Below are 23,007 nucleotides of genomic sequence, written 5' to 3' on the forward strand. Positions count from 1 at the left end.
GCAGGCAGAATTTGGTTAGCTTCCAAAAGTGATTTATTCCTCCCTTCTTAATAAAACATCTTTTGCAGTTTTATGTGTGACAGACAGCCTCTGTAACTTGGAGAGCTCTGGGTGTAGAAAAACTAGTGCAGAGCAATTATCCATCCCACCCCCCAGCTGGGTAGCAGATTGAAAATTATTTGCACACACAGCTGGATGTGATGAGATGATGACCACAGAGTGGGCTGAGGCTGAGCAGAGTGAATGTTTTTACATGGTCCTATTGTAAGCACCTGAAACATAAAGTCAGCTCCTACTGTGGGGTTGGGAACTGCTGTAGTAGTTGTGTGTCCTACATGCTTGAATGAATAGGGCTCCTTATTCAATGGAAATTCTTCACCAGTTCTCTAGAAATGTAGACTTTTTCATCTAGAATACAGTTTTATCTTTGCTGTCAAGTGCTGAACCTAGCACTCAGCATTTTGTGGGTTGTGGGAGAGGAAGAAAAGAAGACCTCATGTAATCAGAAGACAAGTGCTAAGTAATGGACTGGCTTACCATCAATGGAGGCATCTACTGCTGAGTAGATTTGGAAACTCTTCTGGCCTATCATGCAGTATTGGTGGAGTTGAGCTGTTTCAGAGAGCTTGTTACAGAATTGTCAAGGTATAAACTAAATGGCCATTGCTCCTGGTAAGTATTTCTTGATGGTAATAGCAGTCTTCCTCTCAAATAAGACCCCATCACTACCTTAAAAATACGAGAGCATTCAGTCTAAAAAATAGTACATAGACAATAGAGCCAGTAATACAGGAACTCAGCTGTATGTGTAGTGGACTATATACTGTCCATTCACAGGCAACAAAGAGGAAACTAAAGAGGGATAGCTGTTGAACTTGAGGACAAAACACAAAACCCCCACCACTTTTAAATGAAAAAAAATTTATTTTAATGAAAAGTAAAGGCAGGTACAAACTGTGGTTTAGTCAAACAAAAAAATGGAAGCAAACCTGATAGAGCCTGAGTAAAATAGTTTTAAAATACTCAAAGACTAGCTTCTATGACGCTCCATATCAGTCACTTGTCTGAAGGCTTTTTTTGTGATAGATTCTGGAGAGGAGAAAAAATTGAATTATAGAAAATGAAATCTAATGAGTTCAGTGTGTTCTTTACAGAGAAGTTTTTAAACATTCAGCTGTTTGTTTTTTTTTTGTTTCCGAAGTTTGACAAGCATAAAATTAACAGATAAAGTACAAGTAAGTTACGTTCCTCCAGCAGAAACTTGAAACTGATCATACAAGTGAGTAATACAAATCTCCCATGACTGTTATTCTGCTATTGATGCTAGTGGCAGCTGCACTTTCATACAGCTCAATCAGGGGCTCTGAAATGAACCTTTAAAACCCCTTTATTGCCAAAAATGGGACTTCAAAATATTTTTTCTCCTTGTATTGTTACACAGACTGGCAATCAAGAAATTTGAAGTTAAGATTGACATTTAGAGAAAAAAAACACTTTAATAAATTTTTGTAAGGAATTTCTGAGTGGACAATATAAAATATTACATAAAAGGATGCTATTATCATCCTAATTCTCCATATTCCCATCTTCCATTTAACTGACAGCTGGAGGTAAATATTAATTTAGCTCCTAAATGCATAATCTTTTGCAGCTTTCAAGAAACTAATCATTAGTACTAGTCCCCCACATAGGTCTTTCATGTGCTAAAAACATATCTTTAAAATTCTTTTCTGTACTTCCCTTTTCTGTGAGAAGTGATATTTCTGGACATTTGGAAACAATAAGCTAAAACAAATGAGAATTGGAGTGCACCTGCAATGCAAGGATGTTTGGCCGTGTACATAGTATAAAAAACTGCTTATCTAAAACCACTGCTAATCATCTTAAATTACACCTTTAAAACTAAAATTATCAAACACTTAAAATACATAATGAAAATGGCATACCATTTGCAGAATTTCAATTTCTGTTCGAAGAGTCTCACAGATACTTTCCCAATCCTCATCTTTGCAATTTTCCAATTCTTTCTTAAGCCTGTGTCCAAAAACAAATAAATTGTCGATCAGAGAACTGTTGCTTGGGTAACTTTCTTTCAGCTTTGGTCCCAATTGTCAATTTGACTTATGTGAGAAAGCCCTTATTGATCTATTTGCATGATCAAGATTTAAGTTTGCTAGTTTTGTAACTAGCAGTCCAATATGCTGCTCTCCCACAGTATTGTTGGATTTCATTTAGCACTGGCAGTTGTGAGGGCAATGTGAGGATCTTCAGAAAATGACATTGTGGGTTTTTACAACGTATATCTTGACTAAGTACTTTGTTAGGCAAATTTCTGGACCGTGTTGTTTTCATAAACCATGAAAGATTTATGGCCTCATTAGTCATCATTTTCCTTATTTAAACATGTGAATTTGAATGTTGATACTTAGGAAGTACCATATGTTACTGTCCTTACGTTCCCTGATATACTTGTAGCCGCTGGTGGAGACAGAATATCGGATTGGATGGGTCCTCTGCCTGACCCTGTGCAGCCATTCCTGTGCAATCATTGCTCCATACCCCTCCACGGACTCCTTTGCTGTTGCTGCTCTTCTCTCCCCACTGCTCCTATTATTCTTCAGCACTTACTGACTGTTTCCGAATAGTCTCAGCCAGGAATTCTAATTCCAATAAGGACTAATTTAATGTAGTGATTTTTGCATTCAGAAGAGCATTTAGTCCTGCTAAAAGGAGACACTTAAACTTTGCACATCAATGACTGTAGTGGTTTAAATTAATACTCGGTAGGCCAAGAGAAATCTATGCCAGGGCTTTTAGTAGTCTGATGAATACAAGGTGATGAGATTATACTGAGTCTTTCCATGGCTGTCATAAGGAAAGCATAATGAGAAAGCTGAAGTTGCTTACCCTTAGTACAGTTTCAGCAAACAATGTGAATATTCTGGGACATAGACTGAAAAAAATGGAGGAAAAGTATATATTCTGCTTCTCATTAAATAGCTAAACTGATGCATCAAAGCAGGACCTTGTTTCTCCTGAAGTTGAAAGAGAAGGTAGCAACCATTTTTTCTTTTATATACTACAATAGGGAATAAATTATTTAACCTTATTATATAGATGATGCACCTCTTTAGCTGTCCTACTGCAGATAGAGTTTGTTTTCTACACAAGAAAATGACTTTATTAAAAATAAAAGGCATAGCTTCATATGCGAGGAATGGCTTAGTCACCATGTGGCGTTAGAAGAGTGGCTTAAGACTGGAGCTTAAGTTAATTTTGCTGTTCCTGTGGAAAATGTAAATATCTTACTGTCAATATGGAAATAGTATGAGCTCTGTGCATTTGTATTGCAAAGGAGTAAATGCCTCTTCTTTCAGAAATATGTCTCCTGCATTCATAATACATACAAATGTTTGAACAAAAGGAAATTTTGGACTACACTTTAAGAAATTAAATATTCACTGTGCTCTAGTAGAGTGCTAGTTTACAGACCATTTTCATTAAGAGAAGTTCATTTCAAGGTCTAAGATCAGCTTCTGATCTTGATTAAGTCAGCTTAACTTCTTTGCCTTGCCTCCTCATTTCTCTCTCTGTGTCCCCTGTTAGCGTGATATTAGAACCCTAATTTGTTTAAGACAAATAAAAGCCCTACTTTCCCTAATTTACTTTAGGAAAAGACATAGTGTGTTAATCTCAGAGAAAATGTTCTCTCATTGTCTTCCACATTGTAAAATTGATGCATAGTCTGTTTGCTAGCTGTCAGCTAAGAATGATACCAGTCCATGTTAGGTGTACACTAAGGATAGAACAACTAGAAGATAAAGAGTAAGGGTTGCTTGTTTGTGTCTTGGGACTGTGAATTAATTACTATTGACGATGTGCTCTGAAACTGTAATGTTTTGCATATAGATTTTAAAATTTTATTTAAAATATTTTATAAAGCTTTTAAATGTGGTGACAGCACAACTTACGTAGCATGGGGTAGTGATGATAAAAGACACTAATTCAAATGTGGTGTTTAATTTTTACATTAATCAATTGATTCTGCTTTCAGGTCTTCTTTCTTTCTTATTTAGAAGCTAGATAATTACAGTATGTACCAGGAATATTATACTCACAAAACAAGGGCTGTCTGTTAGGTTACAGTCTACACAATTAATGCACTGGAGACGTCTGAGTTACTGAATAAATGATGAAGTTTTACCAGAAGGAATGTGAGACAATGGAACTATTCAAAAAAATTCTTAACCTGGAAGCAGATTTTTTATTTTACATTTAAGATAAGCAGGATATTCATATTAATCTTTCCACTATCAGATTGAATATGCAAACCACTTATTAATGAAACTATACTGCCTAGATGGAGGGCAGGTTTTCTGTAGCCTTTGGAAATGGAAAGAGATGTACCTTTTGCCAGATCAAGGACTAATATGATAATTATACCCTCCTTATGACTATGATAAAAAGCAAATCTCTAAAAAAAAAAAAAACCAACCTGAAACTGAAAAATCACATTAGCATTTGGCCTTCCATGTCCTTTGTTTTTGTTTTATTTTTACTATTTTGGTCTCTTTGATGATAATAAAATATAACTTTCAGAGAAGTCATTGCACTGGATTAACAGCGTGTTGGTAAGTTACAGCATCACAAGTAATGGGCTCTAACGAACAGCTGGAGTTGAAATGCCGTATTTGTGAAAGGAGGTTTGACTATTCCTTTGAAAAACATTCAAGATAAATAGCAATAGCAAAACCTAGCCTTAAATCAAGTAGGTGGGACGACAGCATCAGCATTTTTTTGGATGCTAGCATGCCCTAGACTGAGGTCTGCTATCAGTGGTCCATTTTCCATTACTCTTGAATGCCAGAAGTGACAAAGAGATGAAGAAGGAGGAGACCATTGAAGATGATTGATTTGCAGCTTTGAAATGAGCACAGCTATTAAATGTCATTGGCATTTGTGGTTGATACGCACTCTTCTTGAATTTCAGCTGTATATGCAGAAGGCAAACAGGAGAAATAATTGTGAAATCAATACATGCTGGTATTATGAATTGAACTATGATGAAAATAATGTTATTGTCAAACAGGTTTCTCTGAAAATGATCCACAGATTCATGTTACTGGATCAAGACTTCAGTAGCCCAAACTTGCATTGCAGGAATAATTTTATGTAAAGAGGTCTCAAAGAAGAAATAGTCTGTGTAGCAGGCAGGGTGAATATGTGTTTTAGAGCCTGTTTTTTTTTTTTTAAGTGGGGATGGAAGACCCTACCTGGTTATTGTTGGAGCTGCAGAAAGAGCAGACTGTCGCTTGGTTATGTTTTGCTGAGACAAGTAAAACGCTTTTTTCTTATTTTCCTTCTTGTCTTTGCCTTGTTTATGACCACCATTTTATTTTTTAACCATAAATACAAGGGAAAACATTAGAGTGTAATATAAAAGGGAATTGCCTGACACTGATATACAGGGCATAGAATTTTTGGTACAAAACGAAGTTCCCTAAGAATTATATATGAACTTGATAGTATGTATGTTCATTTTCCTGCATTTTATCATGAAGGTCAGCAGAAATGTTTATCAAGGTTTTAAGACTTTATTGAGACGGCAGAAAAGTATAGAAGACTTCAGTTTATTGCTCAAGCTGAAGTAGAGATAACGCGTTGGGGTCATTCAGTCTCAGTTCAGTACTGGGACTAAATTAATGTGTATGTTTCTATAGTGAGAGCAAGATTTTGCTGGGTATCTACGCTTTGCTGCCACTACTAAACAGAAAATGGTATTGATACAGCTGAAGAAGTCAATAAATTTCAGACTATTATCAATTGATTGAGGAAGGGAGAAAATGAGTCCTAAATGAAATTCAGTATCTCAAAACATAAACCCAAGCACTTGAGTTGAACAAATAAATTATAAAAGTATGTGCTTGATGGAGCAGAAATAAAATAAGAATTGAGAAAGTGATCTAGTAGTAATAATAGATGCAAGCAAGAAGATGAAACATGAAAGTGAACAGAGTACTAGGATACATAACAATGGGAATTAAATGTAAATTAAAATAATTAGAAATACCTTAGGTAAAATAAGAAAATTTCAACTTTTACTGTTCTGGATCAAATGCTGATTGTAAAATGCATAATTATCATTGATTAAAGCTTGCGTTTTGTGAATGCTATCAGGCAACTATTTATAAAACGTATTTACAGGTCTTGAAAAGTGTGGCTTGGCTTTTGTTTTTTTGTTTTTGTTTTTGGTTTTTTTTGTTGTTGTTGTTGGGTTTTTTTGTTTTGTTTTGTTTTTAAATTTATGTTCCCCAAATACATAAAACATCACAAGAAGTCTTTAAGGAATATATTATTATAGATGAATAAGCATGAAAAGGTTAAGGCACACTGAATTAAACTACACATTTAGGATGAGATTTGACTTTGTGCAGAGAGCAAACCAAAGTTATATGGACTACTTTCTATAGGAACTATAAGAAAAAGTTACACAGGAAAGAAAAAGTTTACAAGCATCAGAGACATCAAAACTGAAATGTGTTTCTAGGGGTCAATAAGATTCCTATTGAAAGGCAAGGAAAATAAGTATGGGTCAATGAGCCTTCTAGTTCAAATATCTTGATTTTTCTATTGTACAGGGAAAATTATATCTCAATCTGGATGTATTAATATGGCTACCCTATTGCTGAAATTAGTATCTCTCTACTGTACTGCTTTGCTTCATGTGAACTATATAATTTTCTCAGAGCTAGAAAGGACTTAGAAATGTTTCCTTCTGCATTAGGGGCTCTCCATTCTCTGCTCATCTTCCAGGTTGAATGCATCTTTCTTGAAAAGTAGGTGAGAGATTTGTACATAGTATTCTTACACCCTTTTGTTTTTTATTGGAAATACCTCTTTTATCTTTTCCACAGCAGTATTTACTTTTGATGTTTACAGTTGTCTTTTGATTACATAGCATGCTCAGGTCTCTCTTCTCCTTTGCTTCCAGGTACCTATTATTGAAGTCCTTAGTTGTACATAAACTTCCACTGTATATAATTCCATTCCTCCTCTCTTTTAGTTACTTCAGTCTACAAGGTCTAGAGTGTTCCAATTGTTTTACGCTATTGTCTTAAAACACTTTCTATTCCAAAGTCATTATTTAAAACATTAAACAAGACCAGCTGTGACTGTAGTTACCTTCTTCCAGCCCCCAAAATTCCTTTTTTCAGACCTATTACTGTTGTTACTATTAGTTGTTTCCTTACTAACTTAACATTTTTAATATGTTTTCCCTAGGTTAATTAGTAGTTTCCTGTGCTGGATAACACCAAATACTTTGCTAACCTCTAGATGGATGGCATTTGCATTTTCTTTGACTAAGCAATTGGTTGTCTTATCAAAGGAAGATATCATTAGTCAGATTTGATCTACTTTTTGTAAATCCATACTGCAATTTATAATGGAAACCTATTTTAGCATAATTCAAACTATAATAGTTCCACTAGGCACTGCTATTAAAAAGAAAAGCTTAAAAAATCGATGAGGAGATTGTCATTAAAAAACTCATTTTGAACCACATATATTACTCCAGAGATTAATATTTCCTGATTTTAAAATTTAACATAAAATTAAATTGTAAATATTTTGTTCTAAACCACCAGAATCATGCATGGCCTTAGGCAGTCTGCTGTTAGCGTGAAACATTTGTTCAGCTCTAACGAACATATTTCCTGTATGATTTGTATGAAAGAAAGCATCATTTTTGTCCTTCCTAATTTTGGTAATGGACTTTCTTTTTCTGTATTATGAAGTATAAGAAGCAATACTATATTTTTAGGAATTAGGCAAGTATACAAAGCCTTGAATTATTTACAAAGTAAGCTGACTGTATGCATTTCCCTTCTGCTACTGCTTTTCTGAAGTAGAAGAGAAATTCAGGTTTCAAAAAAACAATTTATCCTTAGTCTATATTTAGAACAGTGTGAAAAATATCCATTTGAGGTAGAAACTGTCTGTTCTGAGTCTAAATAAAGTTTAATTAAAATTATTCCTAGGTTGCTTTACATAAGGTAACACATAAATTTAAAATTAAAATGTGAAAGAAGATAAATAATTAATATAGTAAGTAATTACAATGAATAAAATAGTGAAATTACATAGCTAGGAATTTACTGGTATCAGTTAGTCTCTGCTTGACTCCTGTATTGTTCCACTTAAGTGATGCTACTTGCTACCTGCCAGGGAAATGTGACTCAAGAGAGCTGATGCCAAAGTTCTTTCCTGCTGTTTTGTATTTGCGGTTGGCATTGGCAGAACAGATGATTAAAATAAGGCTTTTGATTTTAATTGCAGATCTTTTCTGAAAAAAAGCCCTCTTTTCTTAAATATTTCTCTGAATTATGCACCTGATTCATGAGACTTACTATTTCCAGGGTGCCTGCTTTGAGGAAGAGGGTACAGTGTCTTATCTATAACTATATCTGTACTTAACATTCAACTTCTTGTTAGCCTTTTCCTGTGCCTGATGTGTATTAGAACAAGCCTATAACTGCAGCACCAACAGCTGTTGGAAATACTGGTGTGTGCTTCTCGTGACCTTTTGTAATTCTTTGATGGATTTGGGAGAAATTTTATGAAAGTGCAGACATGGTATAAGGCATTTTGCTCAAATCAAAGATGAATTGCTGTAATTTGAATTAGCTGGCTACACTCTTCAGCTGAAATGCAATTTACTTTAAGATATATACTTAATTTTAATGAAGATTCTTGCCTTGCCAGCTACTTTTGATATTGATTTTTAAGCTGAGACTAGGTATGTGATACAATAACAGACTTACAGGGTGGTCTGGGAGCTACATATATCAGATTATTGATGCTGACTGTCTCTCACATTTGTTCTAAGGAAGCATAAAAAACATTGGTATTTTTACCATTTAAAGAGTGGTGTGGTTTCCTGCTCTGTAAAAAAAGAATCAAATTTTGTGCTTATTTCATAGAAAAAAAATGTATTTTTGATCCACATTACTTGTGTCAAAATATTCTTCTCTTTATACACACTAAATATGATTTTCAGTAAAAACTAAAATTCTATTTTTGCAATAGATTCTGTATGGGGAAAAAAGCTTATCTTGTTAGGCTAAAAAGTGTTCTTTCTCAAACATTGTAGGTTCAATCACATTGATTTTAACATGACTAAAACTGATTCCTATTAAGATATACACTAGCATATGTAAGATTGCATTAAATTGCAAGTGCCAAAGGTGTATATAGACTGTCAGGAGGGCTTCCTGGTTCACCCCAAGTGCTCAGTTTTTCTCACTGACACTACATGAATTCTTCTTTAGTCTAGATTCCCTTCAGAGGGCACCCACAGGAGTGGACAGGATAGTTTGCTCAAGTATCCGCTCCAAGGATTCGCCCTGCTGCAGCAGCCATGGTCTCTCAAATACTTCTCTGCCACATCATAGGGCATGCAACGCACATGCTAGGTATTGTCATTTTGAACCAGCACTCTGCTGTGTTGGACATAACTCCTTTAAGTATTTCATTCATTTGGAATAGAAAAATATGTGTGTGTATATACATTACATTATATCTTAATGTCACAGAAACACTACAAAGGGACCAGAGCAGATATGATCTCACCAAATGCTAGGCAGCATGGAGGTGACTGGTTTGTTGCAGGTAATGCTGCCTCTGAGTAGTGAAGGCACAAGCCAGTGCCTGTGTATTGATGTACAGGCTGTGCAATCCACAGTGATAATTAGTTGACTGGATAATTCAGACTGAAAGAGATGTCAGGAGGTCATCTAGCCCAATGTCCTTCTCAAAGCAGGGTCAGCTACAAGGTCAGACCAGGTTACTCAGGGCTTTATCCAGTCAAGTCTGAAAACCCTCAAGGATGAAAACTATGCAACCTCTCTGGGCAACCTTTTTCTTTGCTATACTATCATCATGAGAAAGTTTTTCTTTAAATTCATTCTAAACCCCTCTTGTTTCAACTTCTGCTTTTTGCCTTTTGTTCTCCCACTGTGCAGCATTGTGCAGATCCTGGCTCCATCTTCTTGATGACCTCCTTGTCGGTACTGGAGGATGATCAGGTACCTCCAGGGGCACTATTTATTTACTGCACTATTTATAGCATATAATACTTTAAATTCCCTTTCATTCTCTTAATTCAGTAGTCCAAACCAAGAAGTGATGAGTAGGTTTTGTTAAAAAGAAGAAAAAAAAAAAAAAAAGTATTTATTGAGTTGCATGACTCTAAGGTTTAGGATAATTCTAAACAGCACAGCGCTATGACATGCAGAAGTAGACAAATGAGGATTGCCTGCTTGGCTCTGCTGAAAAGCAGAGTCTATTAGTGCTGACATGGAAATACGGTAACATAGCTATGTTGCTTCTGGCATCTGAGTTAACTTATTCAGGGCTACCTCTCTTTATAAAGCATTGAAATTTTCTGATGAAAGGCAAGTGCAAGATAAAAGTATGATTTAGGCAAATCTGTCCTAAATTTTGTCCAGTATCTGAAATGAAAAAATATTTCAGTGTAAAGAAAATTTCTTCAATATATTATTACACTTCAAGGAGTGCTTGCTTTTTGTGATAGCAGTAATAGCAGTAGCAGCATTTTATACTTTGCACTACATGCAATTATCAAATAATGTAAGCTTATCTTGACCATAAAATGAGGCATTTTATGAAATAAAAAAATCTTATCATCCTTCTTGCTTTGGTTGTAAATGACACTTGCTGGTTTTGTAGTTAATGGAATTTAATATGTTTTATCCACTGTTGTGTTTTCCATCCAGATAAAACCAAAGTATTGTTCCACAGAGCTGTGAGTTAATTTCACTACATAGACAGACAGACATACATGGATTTGAATGATTTGCCTAGGATCTCATAGCAATCAGTGGCAGAGCTGGGGATTTAAAGTAACCTAATGTTTGCTACTTCTGTACCTTATACACAGGAAACATGTTATAGAAAACGAATTACACCAATTTGGATATTAAGTGGCATCATGGCAGTATACTACTCCAAGGGAAGTATGTTATTTAGAAGGAAGTTGACAACCTCATGTATCACAAAACCTAATATACCACGATGGAATGAATAATGTAAAAGAGTGAATTATAACAGGCTGTCTTACAGAATTGCTGCTGTTATTTACACTGTGTCTTCTATGTATATGTTGAATGCAAAGTTTTTGCTACTGTATGCAGAATTGTGAGATAATTAATTTTTATGCTGAGGGAATTTTGGCCATGTCTCAACACCATGTAAAAGGTTGAAGAGAGTTAGTAATAGGGCTGATAGATCATTTTCTTTCAAAAACCAATATTCAGCAAAAAATGGGCCATTACCAAGTCATCTTTCTGAAAAATGCAGAGGGTTCTCTGCAAAATTTAATTTTTCCATTTAAAGTTTTCAGAAAAAAAAATATTTATTTCTTTTTGTCAAAAATTCAGAAATGTATAGGGAAAAAAACATGATGGTAACAAAAGTTGTGTTTTCCCGAACAATTTCTGTTAGAGAATATTTTGGACCAGCTTTTCTAGGAGGTGTTCCTTTGGATTGTCTATTAAATATTTTTAAATATCCACAGGCACTTTCATCTGGAACACCATAAAACAGGAAAAAGATGGTTAATTCTGTGATATGGGGATTTCTGCATTGGAAGATTTTTTGTTGAAAACATTACATTATTTTCTGTATAGTGAAAATGTAAATGTCACACTTAAGCAAACTGACAAGAAATGAGTCATTACCACTCAGTTCCTGGGAAAAAATATTCACTACTAAGGGAGACAGTGCAAGGTCTTCTGTCTTGGTTAAATCTTCAAAATTTTGTTCTAAACTATCTTAATTAGAAGGCAAACTAGAACTGATAGTAGAGATTGTAGAGAAAACAAATCTACATTTAGTAGCTTCAGTACAAGGCCCACCTGACCCAAGGAGGTTATTTGGCCATTCTATTACAATTCTATTACAATCAGGCTCTGGGGAAGGATGTACAGCCAGTCAGCACTGGGTAGTTCAAAACACTCTGTGTGCCACCACTGTTTTTACAAAAACTTAAGAACTGGCCTTCCACCCAAGGAACAGTCTTTTGTTCTTCCTCCAAGTTTGACTGACTTCCTTGCAAACACTTTCAGTTTTTAGTTCATTGGAGTACGCATGTAAGGGTGAAAGGCTGTAATAAACAACAGGAATTCATGTTCTGTAATAAAAATGAATGATTCTTCTGATTTCAAAGGAATATTGCACAGGAAAGGTAAAATAGTCATTGCCAGCAGGACTGGTCTGCAGTTACAGACCTAAAATTAAATTTAGGAACTTATTAACATGAGACTCTTACCTTAAACATTCAGGATCAGTCTGACATTTTTCAGTGACTTGGACTTTTTTTGCTTCTAAATCCTTCGTCATTCTTTCAGCCTCCCTGATTACTTTCTCAAGGTCTAAACATAAAATAATAATTATCGATAAATATGTATTTATCATTCATATTCATAGACTTCCTACATTTTCTAAATTTATCTTTTCTAATATTTCTTCATGAAACTGTTTGTAGGGTAAAGGCATCCAAATATAGATCATGAATTATTTTATTATTGTAATTGGTATCATATTGCAATCTTCTAGAAAATTTCATTCCTCTTCCCAAACAATTTATGACCATATTTATGGCCTGTCTTTCTTAGCTTTCTTACTGTGACATGTCATTTACACATTTGTAAAAAAGTTACTAAACCACTTCTAGATCCCTATTGCTTGTGATCACCTTTGACACAGAACCTTTCTTGGTTCCCTCTGTATCTTTTTAGTTTTTTCTTTTATAGGGTTTCCTGTGTATTTGACACATTCCTCCCAGCTTTGTGTGTAAACTTCTTTTCTTTATGCACAGACTTTCATACATGAACACACAAATGTCAGTAAAGAGATGATAGTTGAATTACAACTCAGAGGTTTAGCACTTAGTCCAAATTTGTCTTGATCATTCCAAGCCATGTTGCTTGTTAAACATTTGAATTTTAGTGACGTTCTTTAAATATAGCTTAATGGGTTTTAAGCAATATGTATGTTGATTTTAAGTTCACTTTGAAACACTAAATTCTCCATTTAAATATATGACTTACCAGCAAAAGTAAAAATTTTTTCATATTTATAGCTTATGATTTAGCAAATCTGTAGAACTCAGTATCACTGACATTTAAAATAAATCTTACTGAAATCCATATTTGTTATCACTATGTTTAAAAAGGATGTATTACATAATGTAAAAATATATTAAAATCTTGTTTCTATGATTTCTTTTTCTTGAGAAAAATAACTTGCCAGAAAAGATTTTTCAGAAGCATTTGTCAAGCCACAAATAATTACCATAACAAGCGATTATCAGGCACACCTTTGAGTTCACTTTGGAGAGTAAATAAATCCTGCTTTAATTCATTCTTCTGCAGCTGCAGTGCATTTAACTGAACATTTTTATGTTCCATTGACTCCATTTCTAAGAAAAAATACATTTTAAATTAAAATGCATTGCAGTTTTAGTCTTCATGAATTAATCTTAAATATTCTTAACTACTTCTACCAATCTTCAGCTAGTCAAAAGAACCTTAAATATAAAACTAAAATCTATGAAAAGCAGTCATATAAAACCCAGTTCACAGGAAATTATATGTCATAATGTATTCATAACTATGAAGGAAAATGCTTTTTAAATGTTATTAAGATATTTGACATATCTTGTTGATGGCATAAAAAGAATGTTTTGCTTTAGAGTTGCTTCAGCTATAAAGGAAGATGACTTACTGAATAGGTGATGAACAGACACCTCTCAGCAGGACTAAAAAAAACCCGTTATTTTGTTTAGCATTATGGCCATTTGAACCTGACCATTGTCAGCATCTGGAATTAATTGTGATTGTTTCCCTAACATCTGGAGGACCTCACATCATAATGTTCTTGTTATGAGTTACTTAAACTTTTCTCTTTAGTGTTGTCAGTGTGCTCAGTACTTTAGCAGACAGAAAGACAGACAAGTTGTACCTCAAAAAAGGTACAATTTAAAAGGATGGAATCAAACCAGCAACTGAACCTACAGAAGAATGTTAGTTGCCTTTCATGTCCTACGGATCATTTGACTGATCAGATCTGCCTGAATATGTAACTATTAATCCTTAAAAGTAACAGGTGCCACCAAATACAGACTTTTTTCAGTGGTAGATCAGAATCAGAGCCACAGGAAATACAGAAAGAAGGTAGCACCAAGTACAAACTCAAATGGATAGTCATATTTCAGTAACTTTACATCAGATACCAGGAATTCAAAGTGCTGGTGCTTGATGAATCACAGAATCACGATACTGGAAAGGACTTTGAGAGGTCATCTACTGCATTTCTCCTCCTGAAGGCAGGATCAGCTGTACCTCTGTAATTTCTGACAGGTGTTTGTCTAACCTGTTTTTAAAGACCTATGGTAATGGAGACTCCTAATTCCTTTGGTAATGGAATCTCCTAAGGCAGAGTGTTTCAGTTGTTCACTGTTCTTAGAAAGATTTCTAAGCAGCCAGCCAGACACTCCCTTATTGTGGTTTACACTTGTTACTTTTTATTCATTTCACTATAGGTATGGAGAATATATTAATTTCCTTTTTACAGAATCCTTTAACAACTTGAAGACTCATATCTTCCATCAGTCTTTTACTTCGCAGGTTAAATAGTCCCAATTCTTTATTTTTTTTTTCCTTCTCATGTTCTCCAGATCTCTGAACACCCTAACTGGTCCCATGTGGATTCTCTCCAGTTGGTCTACATTTTTTTCTTGAAGTGTAACATCCAAAACTAGATACACAGTATTCCAGCTAAGAGCTTAACTGCCCCAAATAGAGTGAAGGATTATTTTGAATGTCTTAGAGGTCAGAATTATGTTTCTGTCTCAGCATGGTGTTGGCATTCTGATGTCATTGACTCATGTTCAGCTTGTGATCCATGATGACTCCTATTTCCGTGCTGAAGGATTGCTTTTCAGTCTGACTCTCCGTTCTGAGAAATCTCATGTTCTGTATCTTAACTCAAAGATAAAGTTATACTGTGGCAGTAAAAGACCAGTCCTACAAGACATCTGTGAATATAATTCTTTTGAAGCTCAGGAAATTTACATAGCTCAACCATAGGTGATTATAATCAGTGCAAACCTAATACAGTATGCTATGTATGACAGTGCACCTCTGTGCTGGCTGACATTCGACATTGGGAGCCACTTCTGCAGGTCTGCTGCTCTCCTCATAGTGCTCATAGTCAGAAAGGACTGAAGAGGATAGGGAACAGAAGAGGCTTTAATTATGCTCATATAACGTGGTATGTCAGACCACACTCTTTCCGTTTAGTGCTAAGAGGAAGTTCCAGACAGTAAGGGAATGGAATTCAAATCATTGTTTTGCACAGCTATATTTTATTGATTTGTATTCATTCTCTGGTAATCCAAGATAAAATAGTTATAGTCTTATATTAAGACTTACCATTTTTCAACAGAGCTGCCTCATTCTCTAAATCATTTATTTCACTCTTGACTTTTTTTTTAATCAGAAGATCTCTATTACTTGTCAGTCCATACTCATTGTTAAACTCTGTTACTTCTCTAGTAAAATTATCTTCTTCTTCAGTCATTTTTCTCTTTGCATCTGTCTGAAAAAAAGAAAGGGAAAATTGCATGTTCAGGTGAAAAAAAGAAAGTCTTTGTTAAGCTAGGCAGACTGAAACACACTGTTGTTGTTTATCATTAAACTTGCAGTATAAATGTAGTATATTTACTTTTCCTCATGAGAATAAGAAAATGGTCTACAGCTCTATCATTTTGTCTGTTGTTTTAACCTTTTTTTTTTTCTGAAAAATTGAAGGATATATTCTTAATAAGAAAACATTTAAAAAAATCACTATATTATGTTACAGACTTGTGACAGCAGTTTTTCAGTTCAATGCTTTATTGAAATTAGTAGAAAGTTCTATTTAAACAGTAGCATAGTATGGCCACTCTTTTTTTTAGATTGCTCTTAAATGAAATAAAGGTGTTGTTTATTACTCTGCAGAATGCAGATTTTAACTCCCTCAATAACTAACAAGAAAGCTATAGTTGAAGCAGGAAGTAACTGTTTCATTTTGGGGAAAAAATATTCTAAAGAGAAAGACTACTAAATTCCTTTAAAAAAATCTTAACTGATTGCTAAATTAAATAAAATGAAATGACCCCCATACACAGGAAGAAAGAAATGACAACCTATATATCAAACTTGACTGGTTACAATTAAAAGAAACTTCATACTTCTTCAAAGGATATTTAGCTTTTATTAGCTAAATAATTTTTCTATGATACTTATTTATTGTTCTTTCTTTCTTTGTATACTTAGGATTGGGAATACTTTGGATGCTGAAGAAATATTACTTAATAATAACTTAAGGATATCTGCCTAAAGATTTAGGGTTAATACTGGTGATTCATAATGAATGTTTAAAATTTAGCTCTGCTGATTTAAAGTACAAACACATATGCAGAGAAGAATACTCATCTGTGGCATTTCTTAATACCTACAGATCCAAGGATCCACAATGAAGTAAGAGGAAGGAAATATTCAGGTTAGCACAAGAGAGAACTGAAAAGCTTGTTGTCTGTATATGTTGCAAGTAGCTGCCTTTTAAGAGGTGGATACATGTGTCTGGCATCACAGAAATTGTGTGGGATGTTACGATTCTTAAAATGTGGTGTTGGCCTCCCTGAGTTTTTCCTTTGATCCTTCTCAATATGTTTTATTGTGGATGAGGCAGTCCAATTTAAGGTGAAATTTTCCTAGTTTTCTTTTACAAAGGAAATAATATGGAAGAATTGTGGTTCAGTCATACAACAGCAGACATTAGAAAATGAAGTCAAGAATGTTAAGTCAGCTTTGTAAATAAACTGCAGCATACATTACCTTAGATCACAGTTTAAATTAAAAGTCAGAATTTATCTACATTTCCATTGTTAAGTATGCTAGAATTAAAAAAAAAATAATCCAGATTTAAAACATTACTTTTTCTATATTTTCTAATTTTAAAGCTGACTACTCTCATACAGTAGAAAAGAGCTGTCTGAATACTGTAGCTGGAAACATACAAAGATTTTAAGAAGACTGCTTTTTTGGTTAATAAGTTCAGCTTTCTGTTTTTCTAAGCTGTCTTCACGTTTCTTCAGAACTTCTAAGTAGAACTGTTTTTCAGACAGATGCTGAACCTTCCAAGAGAAAAAAAAAAAAGGTTATAAACTAAGGTTATTGGTTTTTTGTTTCATATACTTTGATATTGTACGTAAGAATCTTGGTCCAGTTAAAACACAGCTGGCATAGCTGCTGGACTAGCAAAAGCATAACAGCTCTTTTTCCCCCAATAATCTTCCAATATACCACTAAGTTTTTGAAAAGTAGCCTGTCTTTAAAACACACATTTAGTGCTGGTCCATCTATCTAAAATGGCATTTTAAAGTCTGCTCAGTTTAGGAGAAATTTTTTCAGGTTAAAGCCAGGAAAAATATTGAGCACATGGGTCTTTTACCCAACATAACACAGTGTCCTGCATCTAATTGTGTAAAGCTCATCATGAACCAAATCAGACAATAATATCAGAGGGACAGGGGTCCAATATCATTGTTTTGACTGAATGGCTGTACACATCATCAACTCTGCAATGCTACTATTGCATATGCGAAGGAGGGAGGGTTATGCTCATATTTTTCTGAGCATAATTTCTGGAATGCTTAGCCAAGGAAGTGTAACGGAAATTAGTTCATTGATTAAAGATAGTTTGACCATACCCCCCCCCCCCCCCAACTTCTATTTAGCTTTACTTTCAGTTTTATTAATTTTAAACAGTAGTTTATCTGATAGAATGGTATGCTGTTCAACCATTGCATTTTCAAAATTTGCTGAAGAGTTTTTTTCCAGCACATCTACTGTATCATTGTCTAACCTAAGTTAAGATATATGGTGGGATAAACTATAACAGTAGATAAATAGGGAACAGCTAAGTGTTGAAGAGTCTTAAAGGATGAGAATCATTCATCTGATGAAGTGGAGAAAAGGAGGTCAAAAGAATGACTAAGACTGTAATATTCAGAACAAGGAGTAGGGAAAGTAAAGTAAGCAGAATTGCCCACAGACAGTGAAGGCACAGGGTAAGTATCAGGAAGTAAATTGAATAGTCCGGATGATACATGACTGTTTGTGTGTGCAGAAGCAGAAAAGAACGAGTAATAGTGATATTACGGAGGTAAAAATGAAAAGATTGTAAAATTAAATAATGTAGATGATTTTGGAGAGAGTGCAGATGAAGTGCATCTAATCAAAAAAGGAGGATAGTGGAATCAAATGCCCGAAGACTAGAATGTAAGAGTTGGAAAGGAAAGGACCAGATCTTTTCCTTACCCCTGATATGTCCAGCATGCTAAGTGTCCAAAAAGTGCTTGCCTCAGGAATATTTATTTTACATATTAATTCAAAGAGAGTAGATGGTCTTATACCATGGTATTTATATTACTGAACATAACGAACTGCAGTGTAGTTTCTCCATCTATAAGATGCCAACTTAATCTATGCATTTGCAACAGATTTTTTTTTAAGAAATCACTGAGCCATGAAAAGCAAAATGCAATAATTCGGGTTCTAATTACATGCTACCAGATTTTACAGAACAGAGTTAAAAAATAGCACTTCCTAAGAATCTTTGATTGACCACAGGCAGTCTCTGTGAAATAGATGTCAAAACACTTTTGAACTCGGTCTCATCTGCTTGGTCAGGCATAGGCTGCTGTGCATGCACGTGCTTGGATATGCATGCTTATAAAGAAGTGCAGTTATTTGGTGCGGGACAAATCGAAGAGCATTAGCTGAACAGCATTATTTAATATTATTTGAGTCACATTAACTACTGTAGACATATGTAAACTTAATTCATGTACTGAGAAATAAATTAAGTAACTATATAATATTTAAACTTACATACAGTGTGACTGAAATGCATTTTCCCATTCCACTTGTTTTCCTATTTCCTATTTCCCATTTCCTATCTATAAATGAATCAATGTCAGACTGTCCTGGTTTCAGCTGGGATAGCGTTGATTTTTCTTCCTAGTAGCTGGTATAGTGCTGTGTTTTGGATTTAGTATGAGAATAATGTTGATAACATGCTGATGTTTTAGTTGTTGCTAAGTAGTGCTTACACCAGGCAAGGACTTTTTAGCTTCTCATGCTCAGCCCGGTGCACAAGAAGCTGGGAGGGGGCACAGCCAGGACAGCTGGCTCAGACTGGCCACAGGGCTATGCCATACCGTATGGCGTCATGCTCAGTATAGAAACTGGGGAAGTTGGCCAGGGGGCAGCGATTGCTGCTCAGGGACGTGCTGGGCATCGGTCGGTGGGTGGTGAGCAATTGTATAGTGTATCACTTGCTTTGTATATTATTATTATTACTATGACTATGACTATGACTATTACTATTATTCTATTTCATTTTACTTCAATTATTAAACTGTTCTTATCTCTACCCACGAGTTTTCTGACTTTCACCCTTCCAATTCTCTCCCCCATCCCACTGGGGATGTGTGGTGCTTAGTTGCTGTCTGGGGTTAAACCACGACACAGACTAAGCAAGCAAGTAAAATATATTTTTGTGGACATCAGTGAGAATATTATTAATCCTGGTGGGTAAAGCACATAAGATTTAATTAGGAATAGTTCTTCAGCTCTTCCCATTAGTCGTTTACAATAATGACTCTACCCTTGGGACCTTCTGTACTTACCACATAAACCTTGATTATAAATCACAATGCATCAATAACAAATTAGTAGTATAAACATAAAATTGTGATGTTCATAAATAAATTTATGAGCCAGGCTACAAAGGACTTTACCTAACAAGCAACACCCAGATATAATCCGTGTTGGTTAAATAAGTTACTATTTTAAAGCACTTTTGGGCTCTGAGATTGTGGCATGCATAAATGCAAGCACGTGAATAACTGCTTGCATGATTATAGTCTCAATTTGCAACCAGTAAATATTTGTAAATGAGTTTTCTTTTATTCTGATCCCCTTGCAGTAATTTTGATATGTATTATATATATTACATGGTCTTTTACAAAAGGCAGAAGAGCCTGTTTTTGGAAGGATGAAAATCAGCCCCCAAACATTTATTTTCACAACTAGTTGAGGCAATTCCCCAGAGGCTCTTGAAGATGTTTATTTAAGTGATAGAATACAACAGTTCTGACTTCAAAGGAGGCTCCATATGCCTTCCTGTTGTGCATACACATTCTGCCAGCGCAGATACTTAAAGAGCACAGGCGATGATATTTAGACTTCATTTTCAGGCATAAGCAAATGGATTTTTAAATAATTTGTAACCACAGGTATTAATGGTGAAAAGCTCTGCAAAGCTGGAAGCTTAATCTGAAAACATGTCTGCAGTTTGGTTAAACGGAAAGCATAATAAAATCTTAAAAAACACTATACAGATTCAGAAAGTTTCCTCTGTCTTTGGCATCCCTAGGAAAACTCTTTGGCCTTGTAAGCCCTAACTGTGAGCACAGGCTCAGAGGAAGATCTTTAGTATATGACTCAAGATCCTGTGAAGCACACACAGGGAATGTTTCCGTATATTTTCTGTGAAAGGCCTTTAAGGAATGGCAGTGGGCAACAAAGGAATGGTTTCTGGGCCTCTGAAGGAAAGTGCTATAACAAGCTCCAGGACTGTTAAGAGAGGGCCGCTCACACCGTACCTGCACCACTGACCTGACATGGCGGCCCGCTCCCTGCCAAGCTCTACCTGTGGAGCAGGAGAGACTTTCACGTGCATGTGTGCTGTCTCCAGTGCTTCCAGATTTTGGAAGCTTTATCTGGAAATGTTCCTACCCCTGAGGTGAGCAAGTCCCTGAACACAGCCAGGGGCCAGCCTGAAGGGTGAGGTTTGTGGCAGGGGAAAGATGTCGACAGACTTTTTTTCACTACAGAAACACACAGTGTAAGTTTTCTCAATGCGGTGTTATTCAGTAGGTGAAGCGTACTCCTTCGAAGTGTTTATGAATCTGTTCCTGAAAGAATAGGTCACATATTTGTAAACATAATGTATTTCATTATTATGTATACTATAAACATGCCTGCTTACCTTAGTTTCTAATTTCATTTTTGCAGCGCTCAGCTCTTCTTTCATTTGGTTAATTTTTTCATAACTTCTATTTATGTCGAATTTAGCTACAACACAACAAAAACCTGTAAGAATGTGTGCTCAGTTTGTAAAAGTTACGAACTTAGTTTCTAATTTCATTTTTGCAGTGCTCAGCTTTTCTTTCATTTGGACAATTTTTTCATAACTTCTATTTATGTCGAATTTAGCTGCAACACCACAAAAACCTGTAAGAATGTGTGCTCAGTTTGTAAAAGTTACAAATTTAGTTTCTAATTTCATTTTTGCAGTGCTCAGCTCTTCTTTTATTTGGATAATTTTTTCATAACTTCCATGCAAGTCGAATTTCGCTGCAACACAACAAAAACCTGTAAGAATGTGCGCTCAGTTTGTAGAAGTTACATTCTTATAAAAAGGTGCCATTGGCAAGAAGCAGCCAGCCCGGCTGGCTTTCACTGACAAAAGTCCCCTCATGACAGCACAGTGAGGCCACCCTGCTTTTCCCTCGGGAAATGGAGAGGCCATTACGTGTGGTCAGTGCTGCCGCCGGACCCACAAAATGGCGGCCATGGGGCAGACCTTGTTGGATGAGGCGCCTCTTCTCCCTCGCCTGCTTCTCTGTGAACTGTATTTGCTGGAACAAAGCATCCAGGTTCATTTCTGTCTTCTCGTGGAGTTTGTGGGCTCTCTGGGTCCTGCTGTCTTTATGGAGGGCTGGTTGATTGAAGCTGGGATGCCCCGGAGGAAGGTGAGGCTGGGCCCGGCCGCAGCCCTTCCCTCAGGGCTCCATGCCCCGCCAGACCTTGGCTCTGCCCTCTGGCCTCTGCCTCCCTGGGGTCAAGAAAGAAACCCCAGACCACAGGGGGAAGAGACCGTGGTAGATGGGACACGGCTGAGGAGGATGAGGTGACAGAGTGGGACGTGTGAGCTGCAGAAAGTAAGGGGGTGAGAGTGAACCTCGGGCAGAGGGAAATGTGGATGACTGGCTGGGGGTGACATGGGAAACACGGCAGATGGAAACGAGCAGGCAGAGAAGCAGCAGAGTGGGAGCAGGAGAAAGAAGATATTTGGCTAGGCAAAAGGCAGCTGACGCTCTGAATCTTGTCAAACTTGTGCACATTTGTGAAACATTGGTTCTGACTCAGAGTCTGGGGAGTTTTGATCAAACAGCTCTGACTTTCTTTATTTCTCTGGGACCACATGCTTTATACTGGTTTTGTGTTGTTCAGAAGCTGATTTTTCTACCCCTTCTTTTTTCTATGGAGTGATCACCATCCTTTTTAAATACTATAGCTGCTCAGATTTATTTGTCTTTTGAAGACTGATGTCTAACCTTAGCAGTTAAGGAAGTAGGCTAAAATCCGCTATCATACGGAAGATGGTAAAGCTGACTAAATAAAATTTAAGTAACAGTGATCAGACTCAACTCAGCTGCATTTCACCGTTAACATAAAATGACAGTGTTTCTATTCCAGTTGGTCTCAGTAAGCAAAGATCATAATGTAGCCCATCGCACGCTCTTCTGGAGCATATTTGTGTATGAGTTTATCATGCTCTGAGCTTCTGCAACTTTCTGGTTTGCACATTACTGGATGGCATACCTGGAAATGTAAATACCCAGTGGAAAATGTAATTCATATTATCGGGTTTGTTCCTACCTCTTGAAAAGGATTAACTACATTCCCCGCAGGGAATACCTATGTGAAGTTGGCCTGTTTGCTTTGAGGCAGAAAAGCCTGGAGGAATGGAACTTTATAGCCTTCCAGCCTTTTTAGCATTGAAAAAGATTAGGATTATTGGCAGTCC

The 23,007-nt window shown here is 35.9% G+C and overlaps 1 protein-coding gene across 1 annotated transcript; it reads right to left on the reverse strand.

Annotated features, from left to right (window-relative positions):
- Window positions 1-1,056: 1,056 nt before the first annotated feature.
- CCDC172 (coiled-coil domain containing 172) lies at window positions 1,057-21,859 on the reverse strand (the record flags this gene model as incomplete). The annotated part of the gene is made up of 8 exons (XM_082308132.1): window positions 1,057-1,089; window positions 1,947-2,034; window positions 12,350-12,452; window positions 13,400-13,501; window positions 15,516-15,681; window positions 17,144-17,260; window positions 21,184-21,269; window positions 21,781-21,859. 8 exons carry the CDS (start codon window positions 21,857-21,859, stop codon window positions 1,057-1,059), a joined length of 774 nt encoding a protein of 257 aa, XP_082164258.1.
- Window positions 21,860-23,007: the final 1,148 nt, after the last annotated feature.

The sequence above is a fragment of the Platalea leucorodia genome, assembly GCF_965183815.1.
Source record: "Platalea leucorodia genome assembly, chromosome: 4".
NCBI lineage: Eukaryota > Metazoa > Chordata > Aves > Pelecaniformes > Threskiornithidae > Platalea > Platalea leucorodia.